Below are 12527 nucleotides of genomic sequence, written 5' to 3'. Positions count from 1 at the left end.
TCAGAGTGACCATAGAGGAGCTCAGAGTGACCATGGAGGAGCTCAGAGTGACCATAGAGGAGCTCAGAGTGACCATGGAGGAGCTCAGAGGAGCTCAGAGTGACCATAGAGGAGCTCAGAGTGACCATGGAGGAGCTCAGAGTGACCATGGAGCGGCTGGATCTAAAGGGGACTTATGGCTGCTTTGAAAAAGAACTCATTATTTGTCCATAAAAATGAACAATGTTATTCACAACTCAGGACGGTTGAGTTTGTCTAAGCTCTAAAAACAACACATTTTCAGACGCCAACATGTCATAGTTTCTAAGATTGTCCAGTGGATTTATCTCAAAATCAATCAAGCAAATGAAAACCAGAGAAAAATGTATAAATGTAAAAAATACAATCACTTGGTGAGGTCTCATTGAATCAGTCATCACAAAAAACGGATGATTCGAGCTCTGCAAAAGCAACCACGTGATTTTAGTTTACATTTGACACAACTGGAAGTCCTCGATGTGTAGTTTGAGTGATCCAGGTTTACATGATGTTAGCCAGATCAAGTCATCTCCCAACACAGGCCAGGGATGTATTGTTCAATCAGAGATTTCATTAGAACAGCAAACTAATAGGACTGGGTGATAAGTCACTATATTCTTTATGTTTTCATTTGGCAGCGATGTTGAGACTTCTGATGAATAATCATCAGTCAAGAGGAAATATAGACTAAGTGATAACCAATGAAACAACACTTTACTGTTACGCAGCCTTTAAACTAAAGACAATCTTTTACTTTTTTACAATATAAGACAATATCAGGATTTGAATATGATATGGATATTTTCAATTGTGTGTTGTATCTCAGCTCCATAATCTCACTTTAGAACTATGCTCCATGTCAAGGTTCATAATGATGATATCTGTAGTTTTTAAAAAGTTTCATAAAACATCAATATACTAACTAAATGCTGATTGGCCAGTCTGAAATTCTAGCTGTGAAATTAAACTATTAATGCTTTTAATAATGGAGAGGAGCTGAAGGCACTTTAACACCTTTTAAGGATTGTAATTAAATCTCCTGTTTGACCTTGATGCAATGTGTTGGAATTATTTTAACTTGTTTTATATCTTATATATTATTTCATTACTGTAAAGCATCTTCTAAGCAATCGGGTTGGAAGAAGTGAAAACCCCAGTGTTGTGTAAAATCATTGAAGTGATCGTGAAGAGGTAACAGTGATGGTGCTAAAGCCAACGGAGTAATATGTCATTACAGTCTTGTGCAATGTGTTCTTTTAACAATCGGAACAATTCCATCTTCCAATCAGAAACAGCAAACAGTGACTGAGCTCAAAAATAAAGTGAGATATGCTGTTAGTGACTGCATAATAGAATGAAACCAACATGTGAATACATGTGCTGTGGAAAGGAAAACACACTCAGACAGGAAGTCTCCCTGCAGCTGGGGCCAGAGCTTCTGTTTCTAACCTCTGCATCATCATCAGAGCTTTTATACGTTTCAGCTTCTTCACGACAAATTACAAACACTTCCTGCTGAGGAACATTTCCCAAAGAATTACAGAGAATTCTTTAATAGGCAGTATGAAACTTTGTGATAAGCATTGGCATTGTGTTGCACTGGAGTTCAAATAATGTTAAAGGGTTACAGTGGCTGCCATGCTTAAAGCTGAGTCAGCACAATATCAGCTGTACAGGAGCATTTCAATACACAATATGTCAATAGTGTTTTTCTTTTTTACATATTTCAGTTTACTTTGGCAATGAAATATTGTTTAAAGAACTGCCGACCATTTTCCAAAGCTTTGTGCAGAACACACATCACTTCTGTGAAGGCTTGTTTTCTTTAACACTGGAAGTTAACATTGGGCGGTGATTACATATATTTACATATACAATTGTGAAGCAAATATGTTGTTAAATGTTTCTGGAATAAACACGCCATTTAATTAAGAAAATGTCAAAAACATTACCCTACATTCTTACTAAATGATAAATAAATAAATTAAGAAAGAAAAATGGTCAATGGAGCTGAACTGATTCCTGCGGAAAAGGATAGGAGCCACATGAGAAAACTCTTTTGGGATGTGACCAAAAGTTTAAAAAAATATGGAATTGTTAAAAAATTCTCAAATGAGTTTTTTGCTCAGATTTCTAAATGTAATCTCAGAATTTAGACTTTCATCTGATGTGGCCAAAGTTAAAAAACATTTTTTAATGATGACTTATCTCAGAATTCTGAAAAAAAAAACTCAGGCCCAAATCTTTTCTTATGTTAGGATGTGGCCATAATCCTCTTACATAGATTTAATGAATTTATCAGTAGAGAAAATAAATCAGCAAATATTTCCATATGTTCAGTCCCTGTTCTCTGCAGTGTGTAAGGAAGAAGTGTGTTTTCTTTATCATACAAGCTGCATATTTGAATAATGTTTGTCACCTTGAGTCGTGGAGAGTGAGAGACATTCTTCCCTTTCTTCCCACATTTATATACAAATATTACTGCTCAAATAATGAAGAAGATATTCAGCAAATGAAGAAAACAAAGGGTAGTTGCAGCGCTGCACTCTGACAGCGTTCCTATGATGGATTACACAGAGTAACGGAGTTTATTGTCAGCAGAGTTAAGTAAATGGATATCAATGGAAATCAGGAACGCTTTTCAAATGCTACATGCTTTGGAAAATGCTCAGCAGTGAGATACTGAGTGATCTGCAGTAAAGGAACTAACACATGCAGAAAGACTGGCCTTTTCAAATCTAGCGCCATCACAGCATGACTCCATAACACTTTGACTTATTCCATGTGATGCATGTCAGTTGACTGTGCATGCATGTTTTTTGAGAGCAGATTGTGTAATTATGCTGACTCAGTAATCCCTGTGTCTGTGCTGCCTCCTCTGCAGCTCAGGGATGGACTAAACTAAAAAAAAGAGTGCAGTTTGTACGTGTCATTGTCGTGGCGAGACCCCCACACTAGTGGCTGTGTGACCCCCCAGAGTTTGGGGGCGCCATGGCCCCCCCACCCCCCGTCTGTCCATTATCTCTCCTGCCGTGGCCCAAGATGCAGTGAGCGCTGCCGCAACCTTCATCATCATCCTCTCCCTCGCTCTCGGAGGACGACTCTCCGAACTGTCGAGGCTTCTCGTAGATACAGCAGCCTACACACACACACACACACACACACACACACACACACACACACACACACACACACACACACACACACACACACACACACACACACACACACACACACACACACACACACACACACACACACACACACACACACACACACACACACACACACACACACACACACACACACACACACACACACACACACACACACACACACACACACACACACACACACACACACACACACACACACACACACACACACACACACACACACACACACACACACACACACACACACACACACACACACACACACACACACACACACACACAATTGAGCATGGGGTAAAAATAGCTTCCGGCACTTTGTTTGATGAACCCAGCAGAGCGGCAGCAGGAGGTTTAAACCCTTTAACACCTGTGTATGCATGTGAGGGAAACATGTCTGAGTTCTGATATGAATTGCAATCTGAGGAAAAAGTGAGGAGATAATGACATATTTTCACATACCATTTAATCATTTTTAACTATAATATGTTTGTCAGTTGTCCTTCGCTACATATTGTAGCTCCTTTATGCATATATTGTTATTTTCAAGATGAAAGTAATCAGGATCATCATTTGGCAGGTAAACTGTACTATACAGGTTCTAAGGAAGTGTTTAAGAGTTTACTGTAACTTTATTGGGATTTTTCCATTCCATTTTGAGCCTTTTGGCAAACATACATTTATAATACTTACACATTTTGTTCGGGTGGGTAATCCGTACATATTAACCCCCCTTTATGATTTTTAAGAACAAATGCAATCACCAGAAGTAAAAAGCTAACATTAGGCTATAAAGGAACTACATGACCTCACGTCAACACCGCTAAGCTAAAGGCGGCTAATGTTGGGTGTGATGAAGTTTAGTGGTCTAATTTAGACACTTGTTAGCAGTTGCTGTTTTTAAGACACACAATTATCTACATATCAGTCTGTGATGATCAGGAGGACTCACATTTGGAGGACCTTCTTCCTAGGTGCTCGTTGTCGACGGTGTCACTGGACCACTCCACCTTCTTCTCCGTCTTCCTCTTCCTCAGCTTGATTGTCAGGCTGCGTCCCTCCTGTAAACAAATGACAGGTCTGCTTATAGCGGCGTAAACAGTGATGTCATGACGGTGGAAAAACAACTGGTTCCTAACTGCCAACTAGCTCTGAACTAAAAAAGTGAAATATAATCAGTGTTACTACACTGCAGTGTTGTTACAGACTTAAGTAAGGAAGTATCAGCTGGCAGTGACAATATTCACTTCTAAAAGATGAATATAATGTATATTGCACATGAGCAGTGTCATTGCACAACAGTATAGTTACAGTTTGTGTTGTTGTGTGTGTGGTACCAGGGATCATATTACATTAAGATGATCAGCATCTGCTGGTGGACCTCTGACCTTTACAGTTTTAGAACAACTGAACATTCCAAGTCATGTGATTTTAAGGTCCAACTGTCAACACAAAACTTAGAAAACCATTACTTATGGACCTGGGTTTGAAAAGGGGGTGTCGACCCGTTGGAAGTGGAAAGAGCTTAAAACAACTGTTGGACCAAAGTTGGAGAATCTCTATGCCCTGACACCAAACCCCTAACTGATCCAGGGGGATCCCTTTGCTCTGACCCTTTGTGCATGTGCGTTTTACGGGCCTTATCTGTATAGGAATGTAAAATGTGCATCAATAGAGTAAAAGGTAAACTGAACATTTCTCCCATGTGTGTCACCTTTTTCTTATCTAAAATATCATTAGAAGCTGAGGCAATACAATCTTCACTTATTGGCATAGACCAATCTGGAGAAAAAGACCCAGGCCAGGCACATGCACAGTCATGATTTCTACATACAGCTCTGGAAAAAGACCACTGCAGCATTATCAGTTTCTCGGGTTGTACTATTTATAGGTATGTGTTTCAGTACAATTAATGTTTATTTCATTTTATTCTATAAACTACTGATAACATTTCTCTGTGTTGGAATTCAACAGACACTGGGATGGAATGTAGAGATTGAGATTTAAGAAGAATTTGGAGTGGCCTTTTAATTTTTGCCAGAGCTGTACTGTATATACTCATACTGTACTCCTTATTATAGGTTAAGCTACCTAGTAGTGTATAAAGTAATTAAAATCAACCATGACCAAAATAATTTACCAATTGTACACTGCTAAATCCTGTTTGCACGTGTGCCTTTCGACTGTCAAATTAGTACAATTTTAACTTTGAACTCAACACTTGCTCTGTATGTCATCTTCTTCTTATCTTAAACATAATTATAAGATGAGGCTATACAATCTCCAGTCATTGGAACTAAGGACCAAAGACCATCCAGTAACAACAGGCATCTGCATGACTGTTCATATGGGCACATACTTGCATACACTTTATAAGTACACCAGACACATGCCTCAGGTCTGAATGTGATATATGATATATTCGTGATATTGCTGCTGTTAGTGTGTTTCTGTCTGTGCCGTCAGACCTGAGACCAGTCCGAGGTGTGACTGGGTTCAGAGTCCATCCTGAACAAGCTCCAGAGAGCCGCCACTGTTAATGCAGACATGAGAACAACCTGCACATACCAGGATTCCCGCTCACTGTCCTGTCACACCCTAAACATGCTGTCATTTTACAGGAGATAGCGTAATGACCACATTAGGCCCGGTAGCTTCATCAGGCGGACAAGCAGGCATGACACAGAGAAGGTGAGGGCCTGGTATAGCTTCAAACAGAGCTGGCTGCTAGCCACTGTTAGCTAGCAGAGTTCCCTGTACCTGCTGGGGCGGCGGCGGCGTGCTCGTCTGAACAGTCTCCGTTATCGTCTCACTCGAAGTCCCGGGAACCTCCGCCATCCCTGTAGCTGCTCTGCTAACGCTACCGTTAGCTAGCTATAAAATACCAGGAACCAAAGTGGACCGTTAGTGATAGACAGCGTCTGTAACGTGATGTTAACGGCTACACCTTGCGAACCGTGATTTTTAAAATCCCAAAGTGAATTAAGCTTGTTGACCAGAAGATTATGAGGCGTTCAATAGTATGCTGAGATGTTGCTAACAACAGTCAAGCTGCAGGAGGTGTAGTCAGACTCTAACCGGAAGTTGAATGTTTTCAGGTCAAAACCATCATCTCCTGCTATACAATTATGGAGTCACACAAATCAGCCCAAATCACTTTGTTATGTCATAATAGTTTATATTCAATGAACCAGCATTGAAAACATTAATATTGCATTATTTGGTGAACATTATACAAAAAGGACATTTTATTTTGTAAGTAAACAGGATGCTCCGTGCATTAGTAATGTGGTGGGGAAGATATTTACAGACGGACAGCGGTCACTTCCGGGTGCACCGTGAAGTTTAACAGTCCGTCAACAAACAGCATCCACATGCTGAGAATAATGGGAAAAGAATATTAAAACAACGTGATATGAAATGACAATTATTATACGAGATTATACAATAATTTGAATTGTATATCTAGTCAGCAACACAATAGAAATGCACTTTCTCGGATAACGAAGTGGCTCAGTTAGAAGGTCGTTGATGGCACAGTAAGTCAACCTTGAAAGCGTGTTTAAAGACTAACTGTCATCGCAGATACAATTATTTCAAATTCAAGTAATGTATTAGCAAGGTTCTCTGAATTAACATGCCAAGTGTGTGGTTGTGTGTGTGTTCCTGAGGATGTGGAGGGCAGGTCGTGTCCTGACTGCTCGGCTGGGGGGCCGAGGAGCAGCCAGGCTGTGTTCAGGGACCCTCCCCAAACCTCCATCCTCTACCTCATCTCCACCACTGTCCTCTCGGCCCCAGGCACAGAAACAGAGGCGGAGACGGGAGCGGGAGGAGGCCATACTGTCAGGTCAACACAGTGTAAGTAGGAAATAAGTATTTAAAAAAAAAAGAAGAAGATATATATATTCATTCTCATGATTACTGAGTTGAAAGAGAAATGTTAAAGATGCCCCGCCCCTTTGATTTTGTTCTGACATTTTCAGTAAGGTAGGAAAGCTTTGTGTATTCGTTTATGACCTTTCAAAGCTGGTTCATATCTAAGGAGAAACTCTAGAGATTATGATCTATCATATCATATGGTGATGTTGGGTTTAATACTTGATGCATTAGTGCAGAACTCACATCTCAGAATGACACTGGTCTATCACCAGACACAGGTATACCATTTTATTTGTAATGAAACCTTCTAGGTCACATCAACATGACACCTGTCGTCAATGTACACATTGTGCTCCATGACATTTAGAAACAGCACATGATACACATGATCAGCTAGGACAGATGGTCAGGACCGATGCAGACTCGCTGTGGGAGGGATCGATAACCTTAACCCACTCCTGTATAGTTGATTTGGATCAGCCCTTAGTCAAATCATATACATCTTTATTTATATAGCACTTTTCATACACAAAGGTAACTCAAAGCGTTTCATAAACACATAGGAAAGGTACAAATAAAAACAATGCGATCTGCCCCTTCCCAGGTCATAACCACAGTAACACATTTTTTTGATATTAAAAAGAACATTTCATAACAATGCAGGACTGAATAAAACAGGAATTAAATACATAATAATAATAAAAGGGAAAAAATCACAAAAAAAACTAAATAAAATACAATTCTGTTAAAAACAAAAAATTAAAAACAATAAAAAATGTGGGTCTTAATGAGGCGGAGTGGAATCAGGGAGAGGAAGGGTGTAGGGCATGGGTCGGCAATTGGTGGCCCGCCAGCAATAACTTTTGGCCCGGCAAATTATTTTGAGAATAAAAATAAAATATTTTTTTAGATTTTTTTTTTTTTAAATATCCGACCGACAGTCACAAATATAGGCTATAATATCCGAATAGAGAATCTACCTACACCTGAAGAATACTTATTGTACTTTTATCCATGTTGAGAGTGAATGACACACAGCAGAGGCACAATCTGGCAGCGGGGTGCACTGACGCTGATAGTGGATGAATAAGTAGGTGGACAGCGTGTGGAGCTGAAATAGCCAACAGCCGCGTTCACACCAAGTACTTTGCCGTACTTAGTGCTGGCACTTAGTGCCCCAGCACTTATTACCCCAGGGCACTTAGTACATATCGCGTTCACACCGGAATACGTCCTTGAGGGAAGATTACGCAAACGACGTCACTTCTTCTTCTTCTGCTTTGGGTTTACTGGCAGGCCGCAAACCACTTCACGTATACTGCCACCCGGAGTCCCCGGCCGGAAGTCCCCGGAGTTGGGGACTGGCTTCAGTAGAAGCTGCTGGGACTCCCAGAGGCCTTCCGAGTAAATCGCCAGAACGCCGACACCTCCTCATCTCCACCGCTCCCATGTTTTATTTTGTGTTGCCATAAGTTAGTCTCTCTGCGTTTCTGCGCTGGGCTAATGCTAATGCTAATAATGCTAATGCGAGGATAATAAAATGGCAGCTCTACAAAACATTATAGAGTTTTACGAGGCGTGGTTTGCAATTCGCCCAGCCAATCAGAACTGGGGCACTTTTTTCCCCCAGGAAAGTACCATCTCTCAGCAGGGTTGCGTTCGGATAATTTAAAAATCTGCTCCTAAGTTCTAACCCTATCTCCTATTCCTTGACCTCTGAGTGAAACGTCACGGGGTTAAGGGATAGTGGATAGGAGAATTCAAAAGGACTTAGGAGAAGAGACTGCGGTACTTAGAGAATCCAAATGCACTTTCACTATCCGACGTGTTTATGATGCGCCAGCGGACGTCATTGTGTGCGTCTGCTGCTGTGGGGAAACTATGGAAACTACAGTTTTCTATACAACGGACTACAACATGGATGTTTAATAAGAACGAGGGACTCATCTAGAGACTCTGCACCGTGCTCTGATGCTGTTGTTTTATGCTTTATGAACAACAGAGAAACATATTCTTCATGACCAAAATTGGAATTGAAATAAAAAAGTGAAACTTATGCTCGTCAACCTCTCCCTCCGGTCCACATTAATACAAATGATCCCAATACGTATGATTGTATGAACTATGAAAATATCTTCAAATCAATACAAATGTATTTATTATAAACGTTAGTCTTTCACACCTATCACTGTGTATATCACCATTCAAACATCTTTTAAAAGTTGAACAAACCCCACACAGCTCAGTGAAATGTTGACTTTATTTGATCATTTCAGTAAAAACTAACATTCATATTTCTTTTTTTGATTATAATACTGATGAACGTTCAAAACAAAGCACTTTGGCAACTTACCACATACGTTTTAAAATGCTTAATAACCACCGTGACTTTCATGATATAATTTCTCCGTCATAATCGTTTGTGTCCGTGAACGGCCGACTGTTGTGTGACGTCAAATGCTGCGGCTGCAAGGCATTGTGGGGCAGCATTTTCTCCTCTCCTTTCGGTTAGGGAGGTCCAGTGGTTCCTAAGCTAAAGGAGGTTATAAAGGAAGTTTGAAACCTCCTTTCCTTTCATTTGGAGAATTCGAACGGCACTTATCATGGCTGCCACTGAGGGACTTCCGGGTCATTTCACTCGGTTAGGAAGGTTCCTAAGCTAAATGGACTATTCGACCGCAACTCATATCTGCTCGGGGTGCCATAGAGGTTTCTCAATACTCAAATTTCCCCTCCTCGACTCCTCGACTCCTCGACTCCTCGGTCCTCCGGTAGTGACCCGGAAATGAATTTCAGCGCGCCATTTTGAAGGAGATCTCATTTCTCTAAATGCACTTGGAGGAGCTCTAACCGAGGAGACACTGATGGGTCCTCCACGGCTCCTCCACGGATGCATATCCGGGAACGGTGGAGGCATGACGCACGGCCGGACTTATCTCAGCCAATGACTGCTCTGCATGCATCCCTTGGATATTATTTTAGTAACTGCGACACGAAAGAACAGCTGTGAGGTCCGTGCAGAAAGCAGAGTCGTGTGTATTATATATATCACTCAGTATAACAGGCCTACTCTCTTTATTTTCTTTAGTTTAGTAGATATCTACAAACAAAGAGTCTATATTTTTCTAAGACCATTTAGTGCTTCACATAATAAAATACACAACAGCTGTAGCCTGATTATGCTTTAGCTGTAGGTGTGTGTGGTACAGTGTGTAGGTGTGTGTGTGTGTGTGGTATAGGGGGTGTGTGTGTTGTACAGTGCGTAGATGCGGCAGACAGACGGGTCTCAGTTGGTTTGGTGTCCTATGCTTACTTTTAATACTTGTACAACTTTTGGCCCGTAATTTCAATTCCCCATTTCAGCGACCAGAGAGAGAGAGGGGGGGGGGGGATATATCTGTTATCTCTGATTGCGTTAAGTTATTATGAGAGTGCTCTCATACTTGTTTGATTCTGAAATTGTATTTATATAAATATATGTGTGTGTGTATATGTCTGCATCTGTAAACTGTTATTGTCTCATTATACCGCACAGTCAATTAATTAAAATTAAATATATATAAGTCGTCATGAACACATCTATCCATCAGACTGCTGCTGCGCCTCCTGTCATCATTAATGGACGTCTCTTTAAAATGACCGCTCAGGGGAGAGGAGTTCTCATTTCTCTAACCGCCTGCTGCTTCCACTCCTCTCTCCTCGGTTCCCCTCCTCAGTCCTCCGCTCGCCTCTCCTGTGGGCGGCACCAAGTCTCGAGGAGAGGAGTCGAGGATAGGAGTCGAGGAGGGGAAATTTGAGTATTGAGAAACCTCTCATATCTGCTCGGGTGTATTTCCCTCGAATCCGTCATCCGTCATATCCGTCATATTGTACGGCAACTCACCTCCCTCTGCTCCCAGCGCCGGGACGGAGCGCCCTCCTCTGGTCAGCAGATGTCATTACATGCCATGTGTCTTCCGCCTGAACAAAGACAGTTTGTTATGTGTGGGGTCCCAAAACTGACATGGGAAATAGATTTAAAAGAAAGAAATAATAATAATAATAATAGGAACAGTGAAATACAATAGAAATTAATACTAATTTAAGTATGACACATTTATGTGCTAATTTTTATTTCTTGATCTGTAGCTATTTGTTTGTCAGTATATCTCATTTACTTTCCCTATTCATTTATTTTTTCATATTTTTGCATGTATTTATTTACACATTCACTGTTTATACTTATTCCCGCATTTGGACCTTTTTTATATTTATGTACTTGTGCACATAAATAATGTTTCTAATTATTTACAATTAAAAAATATATATATTCTGCGTTACTTTAGCCAACACTTTTATAAGGCCACTAGATTAGATAATTACGAAATGTGTAGATAGAATACATATATTTCAGGTTGCTATTTTGTCATTATGTTTAGTGTTTTATTTACCTTTTAGTATTTTTTCTCAATTAAAAAGGAATTCTTTAAAACTCCAAAAATGTGTTTATTTATTTTAAGATTTAAATAATGACACAATGGATATGTTTTTTTGGATGTTAAGAATCCTTGAAGACCACACTGAACATAATGTAGGTAGTTTCTTTGCTTAACTCTAGTTTTCATCTAATGCCAAATGTAACTCCACATATACAAACAGAGGACATTCAGAGGAAGGGTAAAAACATTGAGATAATAAACAGGCATCAATCTTTTGTTAACATCCAGTTTTATTTGAGAATTGGATATTTCAAAAATATTCCTACAGATACACCATCATCACTAGAGACTGGACACAGGGTGTGGTATTAGTAGCTACGTTTACATTCAGTTGGCACAAACCACTAGGATTTACAAAACAGCTGTCGTATTATTGCTGCACGGAAACAAAAACAATACAAGGTGATCAGTTTCAATAAACACAGTAGCATCACAAATGGGTTAAAACATTTACTTTAACAAGAGCAAACAAAGAGTCACATTTGACCAGTTTCTGTTGTAGTAGTGTTTATGTACTATCATTAAGCCACGGTCAGGTTTGCAACAAAAACGATAATACCTTATGTTTAAAAATGAAACTTTTTGGCATTTCATGATTGTCTGGGTTTCTTCCAAGCTTGTTGTGCACTCTCCCTATTGTATTGTTTTTCATCACCTCCTTTGATCAATAGGGAGATGATAACGCTAACGCTCTTTCAATTCAGATCAGGTTACAAATAACCTTTGAACCAGGTCTACACTGTTTGGAATGGATTGATTTGCTAGGGAGCCAGGATCATGCATCTCACTTTAGATAGCAAAACACTGCAAGGCAGTTTACACGTTTTACAAAATCAGTTATCCTATGCAGTTCACCTGTTAATAAATATTTTTAAATGATTTGGCTTTGTCAATACATTATTTCCCTTATATATTTTACTATCTTATATAGAGGTTCAAAAGGGTCAAATTGCCAATTTAGAAATACAAAACGATGTAG

The 12527-nt window shown here is 40.0% G+C and overlaps 2 protein-coding genes across 3 annotated transcripts in view; one reads left to right on the top strand and one right to left on the bottom strand.

The window, feature by feature from the left end:
- Positions 1–1454: 1454 nt before the first annotated feature.
- ppp1r11 (protein phosphatase 1, regulatory (inhibitor) subunit 11) lies at positions 1455–6234 on the bottom strand. The gene is made up of 3 exons (XM_079653316.1): positions 5952–6234; positions 4144–4252; positions 1455–3157 (listed from the first exon to the last, which is right to left on the bottom strand). The coding sequence occupies exons 1-3, from the start codon at positions 6027–6029 to the stop codon at positions 2973–2975; spliced, it is 372 nt and encodes a 123-aa protein (XP_079509442.1). The 5' UTR covers positions 6030–6234; the 3' UTR covers positions 1455–2972.
- vars2 (valyl-tRNA synthetase 2, mitochondrial) overlaps positions 5454–12527 on the top strand; it is a 98468-nt gene continuing 91394 nt past the window's right edge. Inside the window, exons 1-2 of one of the 2 annotated variants that reach the window (XM_079653311.1) lie at positions 5454–5882; positions 6863–7049. In XM_079653311.1, the coding sequence (XP_079509437.1) occupies positions 5824–5882; positions 6863–7049 (246 nt within the window). In that variant the 5' untranslated portion in view covers positions 5454–5823. Of the gene's footprint in view, positions 5883–6426; positions 6731–6862; positions 7050–12527 lie in introns of those variants that run through there. The other variant, XM_079653312.1, reaches the window with a different exon arrangement.

The sequence above is a fragment of the Notothenia rossii genome, assembly GCF_949606895.1.
Source record: "Notothenia rossii genome assembly, chromosome: 10".
Taxonomy (NCBI): domain Eukaryota; kingdom Metazoa; phylum Chordata; class Actinopteri; order Perciformes; family Nototheniidae; genus Notothenia; species Notothenia rossii.
This window is presented reverse-complemented; position numbering and strand designations above follow the sequence as displayed.